This window comes from Talpa europaea (assembly GCF_964194135.1).
Source record: "Talpa europaea genome assembly, chromosome: 15".
Taxonomy (NCBI): Eukaryota; Metazoa; Chordata; class Mammalia; order Eulipotyphla; family Talpidae; genus Talpa; species Talpa europaea.
The window spans coordinates 70,601,931-70,618,589 of NC_140083.1; the positions used below are offsets into that span (position 1 = coordinate 70,601,931).

The 16,659-nt window shown below is 44.4% G+C and overlaps 1 protein-coding gene across 2 annotated transcripts in view; it reads left to right on the forward strand.

Annotated features, from left to right (window-relative positions):
- Positions 1-16,659, forward strand: part of ANO2 (anoctamin 2) — a gene marked incomplete at both ends in the record, with an annotated part of 266,883 nt that overhangs the window by 232,021 nt on the left and 18,203 nt on the right. For both annotated transcript variants that reach the window (XM_084255831.1, XM_084255830.1), the window contains one exon: positions 1,543-1,688. In XM_084255831.1, coding sequence (XP_084111957.1) covers positions 1,543-1,688 — 146 coding nt within the window. The remainder of the gene's footprint in view (positions 1-1,542; positions 1,689-16,659) is intronic.

Below are 16,659 nucleotides of genomic sequence, written 5' to 3' on the forward strand. Positions count from 1 at the left end.
GTAGTGCGCCTTTGGAAATAACTGCAGGAAGATTGGATGATCTTGTGTGTGAGGAATGTGGGAGGGGAGAAAGGGCCAAGATTCCTGCATTTGGCTATATCATGGATTTCAAAAACACTTTTCGCTGCTTTTCAAAGGCTATGATTTTGACTGTTCTGCTGATAGTTTTCCTCCTAATTATTGCCTAGAAACTTTCTCTTAGAACTGGCACATTGCTTTTTCACCTAATTTCATTTTCTATTTGTTGTGAGTTAATGGAAAGTATGAACATACTCTACTTTTATACCAAAAATAATAACTCTCATCCATTGAATGCTTTCTATACCCAGATATTATGCCAAGGGTTGTGTCATCATTGTTTCACTTCACCCTCATGCCAACCCTGAGAGGCTGGGCCATTATTATTTTGTTATCACTCTAGACCAAAAAAGCCCTGAATGTGGTTGTTTTAGTTTACTTGGGTTGCCATAACAGAATCCCATAGACTTGCTGGCTGACACAGCAGAAATTCATCTTCTCATCATTCTAGAAACTAAAAAGTCAAAGATACAACTTAGACTTTGATTTATCTCTATGGACATGTTCTTGGTTTTCATACCTCTCCCTCCTCACTGCATCCTTGCACAGTGGAGAGAGATTAGGGTCTCTTCCTTTTCTTTTGTGGCTACCAGTTCTCTTGGATTAGGATCTCACTTTCATGACATCAATTCACCTTAATTACTTCCTGAAAGCCCTATCTCAAAATGCAGTCACATTGGGGGTTAAAGTTTCTACATATGGATTGGATGTTGGGGAGGGAGAGACGCAATTCAACCCATAGCATTGGTAGACAATGTTTAACTTGGCTTTTATGGAAACCTGATGCTGTTTGTTATTAATTATGAAGAAGTCTCTTCTGAGAAGAGAGCATCTTTCTATTCTGTGGACACCCTTTCTTCCCCATGAAGAGGCTAACTAGATCATCCTGTTAGATGACTGGGTGCTCTCACTTGGTAGAAAGGGCCAACTCTGGGGCCTCCCTGGTGGCACAAGGGGTTAAAACACAACCTATGAAGCAATCCGTAGCCACTGTAGCTCAAGTTCAATCCCCAGCCAGGGAGGTACCCACATGGCTCAGCAGACCTCTCCTGTCTTGCCTGCTGCTCCCCTCAGCAGTGTATTTCAGTGGATCTGCCTGTTCTGTTCCCCACTCTGTCTCTGGTGAATCCTCTCACCTCCCACACCTGTGGCCTATACCCCAGTTCTTGTATGCATAAATAAATAACTCTTAAAAAAAAGAAGGAAAGGGCCAGCTCTTTCATTGCTATAAACAGCAGGAAGAGTTCCATTTATTTGGGTTTAAAGAAACCTGATCCATGTGGGGAGCCCTCCAATATCCTGATAAAGGAATGTCTTTAACAGAAAGTCTCCTTTGTGACCCTCTCCCTGTTCTTGGATCAGGGATAGTTTCAATGTTGAAACTTAGTTTTTTCTGCTTTTCTGTCTGTGTAAACTAACTCTGTTCTCCAGAGGCTTTTGGTAACTGGTCCATTTCTTTTCCAGAAAGCTCAAGAAACTGTTTCGGAAGCTGAAAGATGAGACAGAACCTGGAGAAACTGACTCTGCCCACTCAAAGCACCCCGAGCAGTGGGACCTCGACTATAGCTTGGAACCATACACCGGACTGACCCCAGAGTACATGGAAATGAGTAAGAGTCCATGTTATCCCTTCTACTGGGGGTCGATGTAGGCACAGGGTCTGGGGGAGGCGTGAGGGAGGGGTCAGAGAAATGGCTGTGCAGCTTCTGTTCCTTCCTGAGTTGCAGGGCCCCACAATGTCACCTCTAATGCCAAATGAAAGTTGGGGAGGGTGAGAGGCAGAAAGAGCCCTGGTATAAGAGCCAGGAGCAACTCTGTCAGCAACATGACACCAGGATAAGAATGGCACCCTTTTTTCCTTGCACTTTTTCTCACGAAATGGGAAGACTGCTCTCATGCCATGGCTTCTACCATTGATAAAACTGAAGTGAGATAATGAAGTCTGAAGATAATGAAGTCTGAAGTTTTAAAAATAGGGTTTCCATGATCAAAGAGTAACATGGGATAAAGATGGGTCCATCTTTGACATGGAGAGTATATGTGAGAATCCATTGGTCAGTTGAGGCTAAGCAGAATGTCAGCTTTTCCCTAAAAAAATTTCGTGCTGGAAGGGGAGAGGTAGAGCTCTCATTCCAAAGCCTCTGCTTGTTCTTGGACAAAGCTTGAAAGCAAGAGTACAAGTTGATAGAATGCTGCCATGGTGAATGTGGCTTGGAAGCCATGAGATCTCCATTGTGAGACCAGCTGCCTTCAATCGTTTGGCTACTTGGGAATGATCTTGGTCTTTTATTGGGGTAGATAATTGAAAATTCTCTTTGCAAGACTTGGAACTAATGATTAATAAAATGGGATACCAACGACTGAGAGGTAAAATGTATCATCTAAACATTTATAGAGTATATGGAGAAACATCAGTCACATTCAGCAAAAGAGCAAGAGTTGGCATCATTGGACATAGATTGTGTTTGCATAATCGCTCCTGCCTCCTGTAGTAATCGCCATTTATTTAAGTACATTTTTCAAATTGTCTTACCATTGGTGTATGTTGTTGTTAGTATTTTGGATGTATAGAATCTCCCCCTTCAGGTCTCTATAGCACCCCCACAACCAAGGCACTCATAGGCTTCCGTCATAGTCCACTGTGCTCTCCCCACCCTGTTTTCATCCCTCCAACTCCCACTCTGGATGCCTCAGGTCTATGGTCAGCTTTCAAAGGGTTTCAAGTTTTTGTCTGAACCTTGATTATTTGGTTTCTCTATATTCCACACATAAGTGACACCATCTAGTACTTATTTTTCTCCTTCTGGCTTATTTAGCTTGTACTCATCCTTTCTAGCTCCATCCAAATTGCTGCAAATGGCATGAGTTTATCTTTTTTGATTGCTGAGTAGTATTCCATATATATACTACATCTTCTCGATCCACTCATCTGTTTATATTGCCTCCATATCACTTTTTAATAAGAGGATACCCCTGTTTCTAATGGAATTTTACCCTCTTATGATTTTTTTAAAGATTTATTTTATTTATTTATGCATACAAGAGCTGGGATGTAGGCCAGAGATGTGAGGCGGGAGTGTGTGTGTTTGATGATTCACCAGACAGAGTGGGGAACAGAACTGGCAGACTGACTGAAGTACACTGCTGAGGAGAGCAGTGAGTGAGACAGGAGAGGTCTGCTGCACCATGTGGGTAGCTCCCTGCAGATAGCTTCATAGTGCTGAGATTTAACCCCTTGCATCACTAGGGAGGTCCCTTTTGTGAGTTTTAAGATAAAGTTGAGACTATACTCACATAGTTCTTTTTTTTTTTCATTTAGCATTATGAACATAAATATTTCCAGGTTGTCATAAAATATTTAAAATGAACAATGCATAATAATCCATCTGATACATAAAAGTCTCTCTTCAAGCAAACACATGGGAGACTTATTTTCCAGTTCTTTTTTAATGATCTAATGTCATACTATCTTCAAATGCATACTTTTCCCACATTTAGTGTTATTTCCTCAAGATAGATTCCCACAGATTTGATCATCAGCTCTAAGTTGCAGCTATAGAATAGTTCTTGATTCATTTTACCAAATGAATCTGAAAGGGCTTCCTGATGCCCATCTCATTCTACCTTGTGGACCTGAATATTTCAAACTGTATTAAAGACTTTTCACAGAGCTTCCTTTGTGAAGCTTTCTTGGAAGCCCTGTTCCTCCTGCGAGAAATCATTAATTTTCTGACTTGATCCCTAAGGCCCTTCTGGTTCTGAACATCTGTCTACATTATCAATGATAAGAGCACAGGAGAGTATTCCAGAAAAAAGTCTGGCAAGTACAGGGTCTTATTCATGGCCACGAGTAAATGCTGATGAAGCAAATGGTGGTTTTGGGGTGGGAAGAGTATAGAAAAAGACCTGGGCCTGGACAGACAAGTTTGCAATTCACATCAGTCTTTAGGGGGGAATTGTGGAATCTTGGCCAGTGCCATGGCTGTGTATGAGCTCTATTTCTCTCGAGGAAATGGCAACAAGTACCCAAGGGGGATAGACTAAGGGAGGAACAGGGCAACACACGTGGACTCATTCATTTCTTCATTTATCCAACATTTATTAAGCACCTAGAGGGAAGAACAAGTTTAGAGACCTCAGGACACTTTCTTTAACAATTTAAGTTGATATTAATTCAATCAACAATGTGATTGATGATTGAATCTTGGCTGAAAAGGAAGCCTGATTCATAGATGGTTCTACCAAGCTGGGTTCTGTAGAAACTAACAGAATTCTGCAGGCCGATTTTGCCAGTCATTTTTACAGGCATAACTATTTTGTTTCATATTTTATTTAAGTGCTAGGAAAATGTTTCTGTATGAGGTTCCCTTCCTTCTTTTTATATCTGGTTTTTCCTCCTCACTTCTTCATATAAGTATGTTAGTGGCTAGACTGAGGGGTACCATGAGATCCCCTAAACCTGCATGCTCAATAGAAGTTCTGCCACCCACCACATAAAGACAAAGCATAATCTTAGTGTGAAAGAAATTTAATTAGTGTGCATAGAGAGAGAAGAGAAGAAAGGATAAAAACTTCCAAAGTTACCCATTCCCTTGTGGGTAAATGCCCAGCCAAACAATATTGGCCCATAGGGAACTGCTGAGGCCCCAAAGGTGGCACAAGCCTAAGGTACCTTCTGGCAGGGCACCAAAGGAAAGGGGCAGAAAGGGCCAGGCAAGTCTGGGACAAAGGAAGCAAAATCAAAGAACAAATCATAGTAGTATCTGCTACTACCTGTTCAAGTATACGTGTCTCCTCCCATGTCCCCCAAGTCCCTGGTGCCATCCAAAGTGGAGAAGCATGTGCGGCTTTTTCTTCACCTGCCTCTATGTTCCACATGCCTCCCTGCTCCACATGTCTTCTCCAAGTCTCCTCCTTGCTTAGCTCTGCCCTTCATTAGGTGGATAGGAAGATGGAACCTTCCCCTTTTATGACAATTAGAGTCTGTAACATTTGCTTCATAAACAGTCAAAGATGGAGCTTCAGAATACACTTTGACCAAACGACTGCTTCATTCCGCAGTATAACAGGGGTGGGCTCTGGAGTCAACCTAGCAGGCTTCCAATCCTAAGCTCCCTGAGCTAGTCACACACCCCTGGGTATAGGGTTTAAAGTCAGTGAGGCTCAATTTCCTCATCACAAAAGTGGGTTTGAAGGTAACAGCACTGACCTCATAGGATAGTTCTGAGCAGAGGGTGGTGAATATAGAAAATAGCACAAAGATTAAGAAAAAAAAAACAATGCTTGGTATTCATATGCTCTCAGTGCACATGAACCACCACCGTTATTGTCAAGAGTCCAATTTCTTACTCTTTCATCTAGAAAGTGAGTAAAAACAGTTGGAAGCCCTGGAATGTGGAGAGTGCTAACGTTCTTCCCAAGCCATTAGAGTGGGGCTGGGCAGTGATGTTTTAAGACTCAGGGTACCAGACTCCAAGACAATTGGAAGGCTTACACTCAGAAGCCCGAGATATAAACACTCCAAGATGTTTGTCCTTTCTGAGACCTCCAAGCCCCGAGGGCTCTACTGGAATCTCAAGACGGCTCTTTTTGTCATCTGTTTGTCTAAAACCCACAAACTTTTGTTTCTCTACTCATCCAAAAAATAATCACTTGTCTTCCTGACTTAAGAATTCAATTATCCCCCATTAAGCCTTCCTCCAGCTTCTTAAATGCGGCCCCAGGTTTGAGGCCCTCAGGCCAACCATGTGGGTGACAAGATGCATTTCTTTTTGTCAGTCACATAGTTATTAGGGGAAAGCTCATATTAGGGTGTAGTCATGAGCTTACACCCTATCAAACTCTAGTAGAAAAGGAGGCAGGTGGTGATCACATATTTACTTATTCACTTATTTGGAGTGAAAGTTGGATAATTATTTCAAAGTTCTGTCATCTCTGCTCTCTGAATATGTCCACAGAGACCTTGTAAGAGTCACCAACTGGTAGGAGTGCCCAGGACAGGGCGACCTCGGCCTTCAGGGCATCAGCACCCTTGCAGCTGTGCTCCTGACATTGCAATTTGGAACTCAGGTTCCAGACAATGAATGAGCTGGTGTAGCGGAGCTTTTCCTGCCCACCACTCCTTTCTGACTTTGCATCACTCTAGCTGGGCATAGCCTGCTCAGTTGGGCCCTGAGCCTGTTTTAATTGTGTCTCCTCACCTCACTGATTTGTCCTCTATTGAGAATAAAGGGACTAGATTCCCTTTGAAGCCCTTACCCTGCCTCCTTTGAGTCAATACAATTACACCTTGTCTCCCTGCTTCCTTTTCTACTCCCTCTTCCTCTTTTCCTATTATTATTTTTTTTAGAACTTTTCCAAAATGCAATCCAGAGCATGTTATCTTTTCTCCTTAAATTCCTTTCATGCTACAACTTCCTTTAAAAGAAGGTTCGAATCCCCTAGAGCAACAAACCAGGGTAGCCATGACCTGGCTCCTTCCTTGCTGCCTCCTCACACAGTGCAACATACATGCGTCCGGTCAGACTTCCCGGTCTAGATCTGCCTGTGCTGGATCTGTGTGCCATTGGCCCACACCAGTCCTCGCTGAGTCGCTCAAGCTCATACACACCTCTCAGAAGCTTCTTTAGCATCTCAAATTCTCAGATTTTTCCTTTCTGGGACAGTGACTGCTTTGGGGCATAGACTGAGTCATTGTCTTTTTTTTTTTAATTAATAAATTTTATTTTTATATTCCCCATACAATGGCAATCCCCCCATTCTGACCCCAATCCCTCCCCTCCCGCCCCCCACACCCCAAAAAGTGTCTCTGGTTCATAGTTTTTGTTGATTTTGATTTTCACTTTCTTGTAGTTATTCATTTTCCTGGTCCCTTATTTATGTATTCTAGATTCCTGCTATGAGTGAGACCATCCGGTATTTTTCTTTTTCTTTTTGGCTTATTTCGCTGAGCATGATCCCTTCCAGTGCCATCCATGTTGCTGCAAATTGCATGTGTTTATCTTTTTTGAGTGCTGAGTAATATTCCATGGTATATATGTACCACATCTTCTTGATCCAGTCATCTATTTTTGGGCATTTGGGCTGTTTCCAAAGCTTAGCTATTGTAAATAGTGCTGCTATAAACATAGGGGTGCAGGTGTTCTTTGGAATTGATGTTTCTGTGTCCTTTGGGTAAATACCTAGGAGTGGAATTGCTGGATCCTGTGGAAGCTCTATGTTTAGTAGGTCCAGAAATCTCCACACAGCTCTCCACAGTGGTTGGACCAGTTTGCACTCCCACCAACAGTGCAGAAGAGTTCCTTTTTCTCCACACCCTCGCCAACATTTGTTGTTGCGAGTTTTTTTAATATGTGCCATTCTCACTGGTGTAAGATGGTATCTCATGGTAGTTTTGATTTGCCAGCTGGGACTACATCAAATTAAAGAGCTTCTGCACAGCAAAAGAGACAATAACAAAAACAAAGAGAAACCCCACCGACTGGGAGAACATTTTTGCACCCAACACTAATGATAAAGGACTGATCACAAAAATCTGCAAAGAGCTGATGAGACTCAACAACAACAGAGAAAATAATCCAGTCAAAAAATGGACAGAGGAGCTAAAAAGAAACTTCTCTGAAGAGGAAATGTGAATGGCCAACAGGCATATGAAAAAATGTTCAACATCACTTGCAATCAGGGAAATGCAAATCAAAACTACCATGAGTCATTGTCTTTTAGTCACTACGCTCAGCACAGTACCTGGAACATAGTAAGAATGAGATATAATATTTCTTAAATGAATGATCCTTAGCACCCCTCTCCCAAACATCCTTTGTTCAAAAGCCTCCAGGATCCTCATATCCTTAACAAGGCGTCTGTGGGACAATCTTTCCATATAGTCAATCCTACACCCCTTTATACACTCTTGGTTCAGCCAAAATGAACCCCACAGGCCATTTCGTACCTGCTCCTTACTTTTCACACCTCTCATGTCTGACCTTGGCATTCTCCTTGCCCTGGAATTCTCTGAGTCTTCTCACTTAATTGGCTAAGACCAGCTCCTATGTCACCTGACCCCAGGGTGTCCCTGCCTTCCTCACTTTTGTCCCACAGGTGTCATCAAACTTTAGTCCCCTTCCCCTTGCCAGGGTTTCAGACAGAGCAGGTGCCCCCCAGAGACACCTGAAGGCAGGCGATGCCTAGTGGTGACTGATTTCCAAGGGCAAGTTGCTGGAATGCAAGACCCTCACGGTGCTGCCACCACATGAACACTGGACACAGGTGGTGTCAACCAGGAAATAGGCTGTGTGACAGAGGGTCTCGGGACAGAGGGTCACCTTCCTCTTGCCTAGACTAAAACAATTTCACTTCTAGGGCCTCAGTCAGTTCTCATTTGTGAATGGGCTGATGCTCCAGGGAGTGGAGTATCATGAATGGTGATCATCCTGGCTTCTCTCTCTTCCTCCTCCTTTCATGTCTCCCTACCCACACCTCCCCCCTTCAGTCCTGCCTTCTCCCCTCCAGCAGGCTTATTATGCACGCCTTTCTAGTGAGTAAGCCAGAGAAATAGGAGAAGGTGTAATGTGAATCCACTCACACTGCTCAGAACTGTGGCTCTGTGAGTTAGAGTAACTCAGTGGAGAGAAGATTGAAGCCCACAAATGTCAAGCCTTGGAGGCAGTGGTGTCTCCCATTCCCAGGGACAACTAAGACGTGGGGATAGTAGCCACCCCCCACTTCTGCTCTCTCTGCTCTCTGTCCTCAAAGTGAAACCCCCTCTAAGGCAGAGCAGGCTGTCTGACTGTCCCATCTTTCCAAGGTGTCCGGTGAAGCTCGGCGGGATCCAGCTCTGTTTTTATCTAGCAGTGTGATCTTGGGCAAGTCATATCTCTCTGGGCCTCAGTTTTGCCCTCAACAATATAAGGAATTAGATCAGATGATGTTATGCAGCCCACTGGTGTGGTCATAACTCGGTCTATAATGGGTCACAAGTATTGCGCCTCTGCCACTACTACTTTAACTATATGAGGTAGAACAGGTCAAGCCCTCATTTTCTCTCATCCTTAGACCCTTTTGGATGAGGGAGCAAGGCACATGTCACGAAACGTGGCTAAGCCAGCAGGAGTGAAGAGTACGTGTCATCATTTTTCATTGTCTTAACCAGAATCAAGAGTTTCAAGTCACTAGACCAGGAAACCTGCAGGGTCCCTTCCAGCACTGGCATCCTGGCTTATGTGGGCCAGCGGACAATGCCCGTCAAAACCAAAGGGCCTGGGCGAGACACGGTTGCTTAAGGTCACCCCAAAGAGCTATTAGTGGAACTGAGGCTAGCGCCCCTTCCTAGGTGAATCCACAGAGATGTTATTCCATCAGGACCTGTGGAAACGTGGACCTTGGTGGAAGCCAAGGTAGAGTGAGTTTTCTTCCTTCCTCCCCAATGGGCTAGACCTCCCCAGTTCCAGAACCGCTCTTGTCTTGGGCTTTTAGCAAAAATGAGAGCAGTGAAACCAAAGCTGCCCAGTCCCTCTGCTGTGCCTGACATGGTGATCCCTCGTGCAGCTCTCAGCTGTCAGCATCCTTCCCGTCATCCCCAGGACCACCCATGCAGACAGGAAGTGTGCTGGGCCCACTCGGAGCCCGTCAGTCACAATGGTGAGGCAGGTCATCGGTTGAGAGAGGCAGCAGGGAGAGATGTATTATATTTACATTTTTCTAAATTGAGCTGGAACTAGGGCCCAGCAGGCCTGGGGGAGGGGCCAGGAGGTGAGGGGAAGCTGGGAGTGGGGGGGGCTGGGCGTCAGCCTGAGGAGGGGGCTAGGGGCTGGGGAACTACCTCTGGGCAGGGCTGGTGGTGGGATGGGTGGCTCCAGACAAAGAGAAACTTGAGAGTGAGGGATTACGCTGGAAAAACCTGTGAGGGGAGCAGTCAGCTTTCGAGGGAATCTCCAATATCAAACCCTTTTCCTGAAGAGCTTACTAAGAAGAAGGACTTTAAGGGTAGCTCCCCATCCCCCGCCTCTGAGGAGAGGAAAGAATGCCCGCCCAGGAGCAGGCCACCGCATTAATCATCACTGTCCCCAACCCCAAAATGAGGCTTCAGAGCTCCTTTGCCGCAGGCTCCTCACAGCCCAGTTGTGGAGTTTTCCGCAGGGCCTGGTGAGAGGAAATTCTTCAGTTGCTCTAAGAGCTGCAAGCTCAGTTCACAGACACGAGCAGTTTGACTTATGGAGTAGAATTTGGCTGAAAGATGTAATCTTGTAAGGGGAGTTTATTGACAAATTCCAAAAAAAATCTCTTGATCAAGCTTCATCACCATTTTATCAGATAAATACAGGATACAGTGTCAGCTTTTCTCATCTAAAGATCAATGATCTAGGTTTGTGCTCTTCACCAAATGGTGATGTGAGGTTTTGGGGGCGAGATTTGCATCCTATTCATTTACAGAGCCTAATCACAGGAGCACATAGTAGGCACACTAATTGTTTGAGGAATAAGGAAGAAGAATAAAGAAGGAAAGAAGTAATCCTATAGGGAGGGCCTAGGTGGCAAAGTGATTCTACACTCATCACCACCCATCAAAGCTGCTCAGACACCCAGGCTGAGCTGATTTAGGGGGATAGTCTTCCCTCCTCCACCCTTACCCCCCAGCCCTACAGGGGCCATTGGATAATGATAACATCCTAAGGGCAGTCTTTGATAGCAATGCAAATGGGTGGACTTGTAAAATTATCTGAGTAGTTCAGGTGCAATATCCTCAATTGGCCAGCCACTGCTGTGACAATGCTTTATAACAAATGCCCGAAAATCACAGTGCCTTACAAGTAAGACAGGGAGGAGTTGAAAGGACTAGTTCCAGCGTCATTGAGTATCCCATCCTGGAAATGATCAGGTAAAAGTGGCTATTTATTAAAGAAAGAGTAGAGGGAGTGGGCTTCAGTGAGGGCAACTTGAATGACACTGATTCTTTTCAGCTCTGATAACCTTTGGTCTTGGCCAGCAAGGACCACACTGGGTAGTGTCCAGTTACCAACAGTGGTTGGATGTATTGAACTAGTCCCAAGGAAGCTTTCACTATAAGTGAGGCAATATTCCAGAATAATCTACACAACCCTCAGCACCGAGACCTGCATATTCTCCAAGTGTGTGCACCCCCAGGCAGTGGCCCAAAGATGCAGGAAATTCCTTTCCCTGAGCCATCATGTTTATCCAAACTGAGTCATCCCACTGGGTAATCAGGCACCTGCCATCTTCTGCAAGTGGCATTTAAGCACAATTCAGGCAACACCACGGTGCTATTCCAGTATTTCTGGGAAGTAGGGGGAGTCACAGTTCATTCTCTCCTTTTGCTTCAGAAGCAGACATTGTTTGGCATTCTCTGTACTAGGAGTCCCTCCCTCCGTAAATATGTAAGAGAAAAGGATCTAGCTGGACCCCACAGCTTACAAATTTGAGCCACCCAGTCAGTGCTTGAGTAATGAAGGAAGGAAGGAGGACATGAAAGAGTGAGTGTCAGACAGACTGTCAGGTTAAAACTCACAGAGAACACTCTCACCTTCCCATTTCTTTTCTTGCTATAACAACCAGGAAGCTCAGAGTGAGCTTTGTTGCTGAACCAGAGCCACATTTGGGTCCTTAGAGTTTGCATATCTGTTTCTCCCTCCTTTCTCTGTTATTTACTTTTTTCTAAAATTCTATAAACCTAGTTGTGTTTTCTTTTGGCTGGCTTTTCCCAGTCTCTGGGGGGGTGGAATGTAAGGGTAAAAGAAGAATGTAAATCAAGACCCTCAGTCATGTTTTTTTACTGGGGAACATCTTCCAATCATGACTCATTTTATTGCCCTTCTACCTCACGGACTGTGTTACCACAGCCCAGATGGGTAGATGGGAGAATGGGGCATGGGAAGGATGAATGAATAAGTGGTTTTCACATTCCCATTTGACAGATGGACAAAGTAAACAAGAGTGAATAAGCCAGGTCATTCATTTGTTCACTCAGTAAACATTTACTGGAAATTCCCAAAGCTGTTCTCTGAAGATCAGTAATGAATCAGTAGATCGGTAATGAATCAGTAGATCTCACCAACTCTGTCTAGTTTTAAGAAGCTAAACAGGGTCCACTGATATGAGATTTTCTAGATCTCATGAATGCAGGCCAGGCAGGAGTAAGACACAGAAACAGCAGGGACCAGCCAGAGGTGTATATGTGTGTAATAGGAGGCACATTGGAGATGAAAATATCTGTACAAATTGAGGGTGATGCTGGTGAAAGTTTGTTCTCTCACAAAAGGTTAGAATACCTTTGAAGGAATCCTAAGATGTGTGGGAGTAACGAGGGTGAGGAGGGGAGAGATGCATCAGGATTAAGCTGGTACCTTCTTGTATGGTGAAAGGACATGGAACTTGGATGACATCAGAAACTATCTGTTTCCCAGCTTCATCCCTTTCAAGGTGTGTGGCCCTGGGAAAATGATTTCACCCCTATGAGACTCACATTTTCACTCGAAAAGTGGAAATAATAGCCTATGACACTGAAGATTATTTTATCAACAGAGAGCTTGCTGTCTGCACATGGTAGATGTTTAGGAAATGCTGGTTGAGGGCTTGGATTCTTGCTCAGAAGGTACGGAAGGGGAGGAATGGGCAGTTTTCCAGTAGACCATAGTGTCCAGGCTTTTAAGCTCCCTGTGACTAAGAGCCACATTCTTCTGTCCATAATGGGGATCTCTTCTGGAAACTCCATGACCCTCTCCTCTGTTCCTAAGACAGAGAAGAGGACTCCCAACACGTGGGTCTGTATCACACCATAAACCTGAGATTCACTGTTATGAGACTTTGAATTCTTTTTCTAATAAACCTCTAGCTGGGCTTTCGAAGGAAAAAAAATGGGGGAGAAAACTCAAACAGAATCAGAAACCCAAGAGGAGATGTCACAACAGACATCTCAGAAATCCAGAGCATCATTAAGAAATTATTATAAACACTTGTATGCTAGTAAGTTGATAAATCTAAAGAGATGAGTGAATTCATTTATTTATTTATTTAGTTTTCTTTTTTAAATTTGAGCCTTTGAATTCTTAAGCATTAGGACTGTCAAGAAACCATTGGTCCTTCTAGCTACATCTGAAGAAGCTAATACAATAATTACCTCCCCCTTTTATATACAGCTTTGTTTTCCAAGGTTTTAGCTACCAGTGGCTAAGGGGTCAACCACAGTCTGAAAATATTATGCATGGTAAGATTTTGAGAAAGGGAGATATTTTATTATAGTATATTGTTATAGTTGTCCTATTATTGTTGTTAATCACTTACTGTGTCTAATTCATAAACTAAATTCTATCATAGTTATGTGTGCACAGTATTTTTTAGGCTCCATACTCTCCTTTCCAGGCATCCACTGGGCGTCTTGGATAAGAGGGGACTACTATATTTTATCATACATATGGGGGTGAAAACAAAGGAGAGACTGAGTCTCTCTTAATAAATAAGAAATGAAGAAAATGTGCCTTGCTGATCTGCCCCAGAATTGCACTGATCTGTATGTCATCAACTCTTAATACTGAAATTTTTAACTTCAAGCCTGTTCCTTCCTGAATGGACTTCCAGTGTTTCTAAATTGAACTTGATCCATTGTATAAACCCCAGGCGGGATGCCATGCAGATGGAAAGGGAATTCCACTTATTGTCTTTATTTCCTAAGCAGTTTGTGAATTTGGTTCAGGGGATTTGCAGGAAAGATCCTGACTACCAACCATAGAGCAAATTTTCAAATACCCCCTTTAGTATGGATGGATGGATGGATGGGTGGGTGAATGAGTGGATGGATGGATGGATGGATGGATGGATGGATGGATGGATGGATGGATGGATGACTGGATGGATGGGTGGATGGATGGGTGGAAGGGTGGATGGGTGGATGGATGGATGGATGGATGGATGATTGGATGGGTGGATGGATGGATGGATGGATGGATGGATGGATGGGTGGATGGATGGGTGGATTGTAGTCATAGAACCTTCTTTTATATCTGTCAAGACCTCCCTTTGCCTAAGCAATAGAGGTACATGATGGGGAAAAAGCCCATGTCCTTTCTTCTCACTATCTTTTCTCTCTTACATGGTCAATCAATGTTACAAGCTCTCTTTGTCACCAGCCCCTCAGTGCCAAGATTGCTGGCTTCCCTAACCCTTTGGTGGGAAAGATTACTAGGTGCAAAGTTGAAATATGGGCTGATGAAACAAAGTGATGACCTTCCCTTGCTGTGTTTCTCACATAAGTGTTTGTATTAATGGGCTGTTTCTAGCTGAGCTTTCCCAGTGATGGCCTCCTGGATGAAAGGATAAGCTCGTACCCATTTGTGTTCCTCCGTTCTTCTCCTCCTTGCTTACCAGTGGCTCACAAAAGGGAGGTTCTCAAGGCCCCAATTTTTAATTCCTTTAAGCAGACTGTTGCTTTTACTAAATTATAGAAAGCTTAAAAAAACATAATTATTAGAATTGGACCCTCTTAACGAACTGTATGCTTTTCAAAGTCTTCCATGGGAATCCCAGCACCGAGAGCTACTATATGGAGGTGTCACTTCTTCAAGACCCCATCTGGCCTCACCGTCACCAAGTATAGTGCTTTCTGCCCATACGTGTTAGTGGTCTGCCTCTTTTTGTGCTCATTTTTTGTTTACAGCCAGTGTACATAAATTTGTATTTATGAAATAGATAATCTCTGCATCTTTGCTGTGGGACAGAAGCCATGCGCAGTTGTGCGGACTCAGAAAGGAGTCATGTCTGTCCAAGGTCTTCAAAGAGCTTGCCATCAAGGAGGCGAGTCGAAGAGGGAAACAGAGACATGTGCAAAGCATAGTGGGGGTGAGGGGTGGTGCCTGATTCCTCCTGGGTGATAAATGGGATCAAAGAGAGTCTTTAAGAAAAGGTTAGATTTGAGCGGCACCTACCAGAGAAATGGTGATTCTCCCAGCAGGCATGGGGACAGTAGTGGTGTGTGCAAACCTTGGTGAGTTTGGAGAAGTACAAATGGTTGGGAAACAAGCTGCGTTGATCTCCAAATGGTCTGGCTTAATATTAGCCCTAAGCACAGTGCATGATGGGAGGAGCTGTGTGGGCAAAAATAAATTAGGGTCAGATCACCAAGGGTCAGACTGAAGTTTTGGATGTGTATGTGTGTGTGTGTGTGTGTGTGTGTGTGTGTGAGAGAGAGAGAGAGAGAGAGAGAGAGAGAGAGAGAGAGAGAGAGAGAGAGACATGGTGGAGGGGGGGATGCGGACATTTTCACTGAAGAATTTTAAAATGAATAAGAAATCAGAGTTGTGTTTCGTCAAGAGCTTTCCACCAATCCTGGCCAGTCCATTCTGTCCCTGCTAATATACTATGTTTCTTCTCTGAGCCAGGAATGTCCCTGCTGGATGCCATCTTGTTTAGTTTAGCCCTCTCCTCCTTGTTATTTTAACCTAAGCCCAGGTAATCAAGGCCAAGATTTTAATTGTCTCCAGTACCAGGCAGTACCGGCTGGTGGTTATTTTTCAAAGGCCCCTGGTTTCTGGAAAGTGAGGAGAGAAACCAATGGGATTTGTGTCTAGGAGCATTTCCAGTCTCTGTGCTTTCAGCTCGGCCTTTCTGGAACACTTTACAGCAGGCTTTGTAAAGCTTTGGTTGACAATCAACTTATGGATTCCTCCCTAATTGGCTTGGCCAGGTTTAATCTGTTATTGGTCAGGCCAAGCTGGCTTCTATTATGCAGCACGCTGAGGATTTCCGGCCTCTCTTTTCTCCTAATGGAGGCTGGCTATTTTTAGAAGTCAACCTTGGTGTTGGTGAAGGCCAGTATCACTGTGTCCTATATAGTGAACCCAGAAGGACACCCATCCAATACCGCCTTTTGATCTCTGACTAAAAGGAGCAATTCTTGGATTTGGTATTTGTATGCTAGAGGGTTAGGGTTTTACTCCTCTGCCCCCCCCCCCCCCCCACACCAAGAGAAAATAAAGCTTCCTATTTGTTTCTGCCTCTTTGGGTTGTTTCCGAGAAATGTGCCAGACACTCAGTCCACACCCACAGTAATGGCGCGTCTGTGGAGACTGGCTTGTCTCGGCCCAGGTCCAGGGTACTTTACAGAAATGTCAGAGGAGGGGACAGGCATCCTGTCACTGCAAGCCCAGCACCACTGGCCTTGGCTGAGCACACACTCTTGAGGTTGTTAGGGCTGAGCACATAGACTTACATGGCAAGGGAGCAGAGGAGACACTGTTATGGCCTGGGGTCATGTGTGGGCACTGTTAGGGAGTCATCTCTGGGAGCTAAATTGTATGGACAAAAAAAAAAAAAAGAGAGAGAGAGAGAAAAGGGCCTGATTGGAGAGTCTGTGAATATAAAACACAAGCCCAGGGCAATCCCAGCTCAGTTTGTCTCTGTCTCTGGAGCTTACATGAAAGAAAGCAAAGTTAAGTTTCCCGCTAGTCCTGGAAAGACATTGGATTACCAAGCGCCGTTTGCAGAGGTGTGCTGCTGGCGCACCCTAATATCCAGGTCCCTCAGAAGTCACCTGCCCCGTCCCCACCCGACCAGTCTCCTGGCTGAGCCCTCATGGGG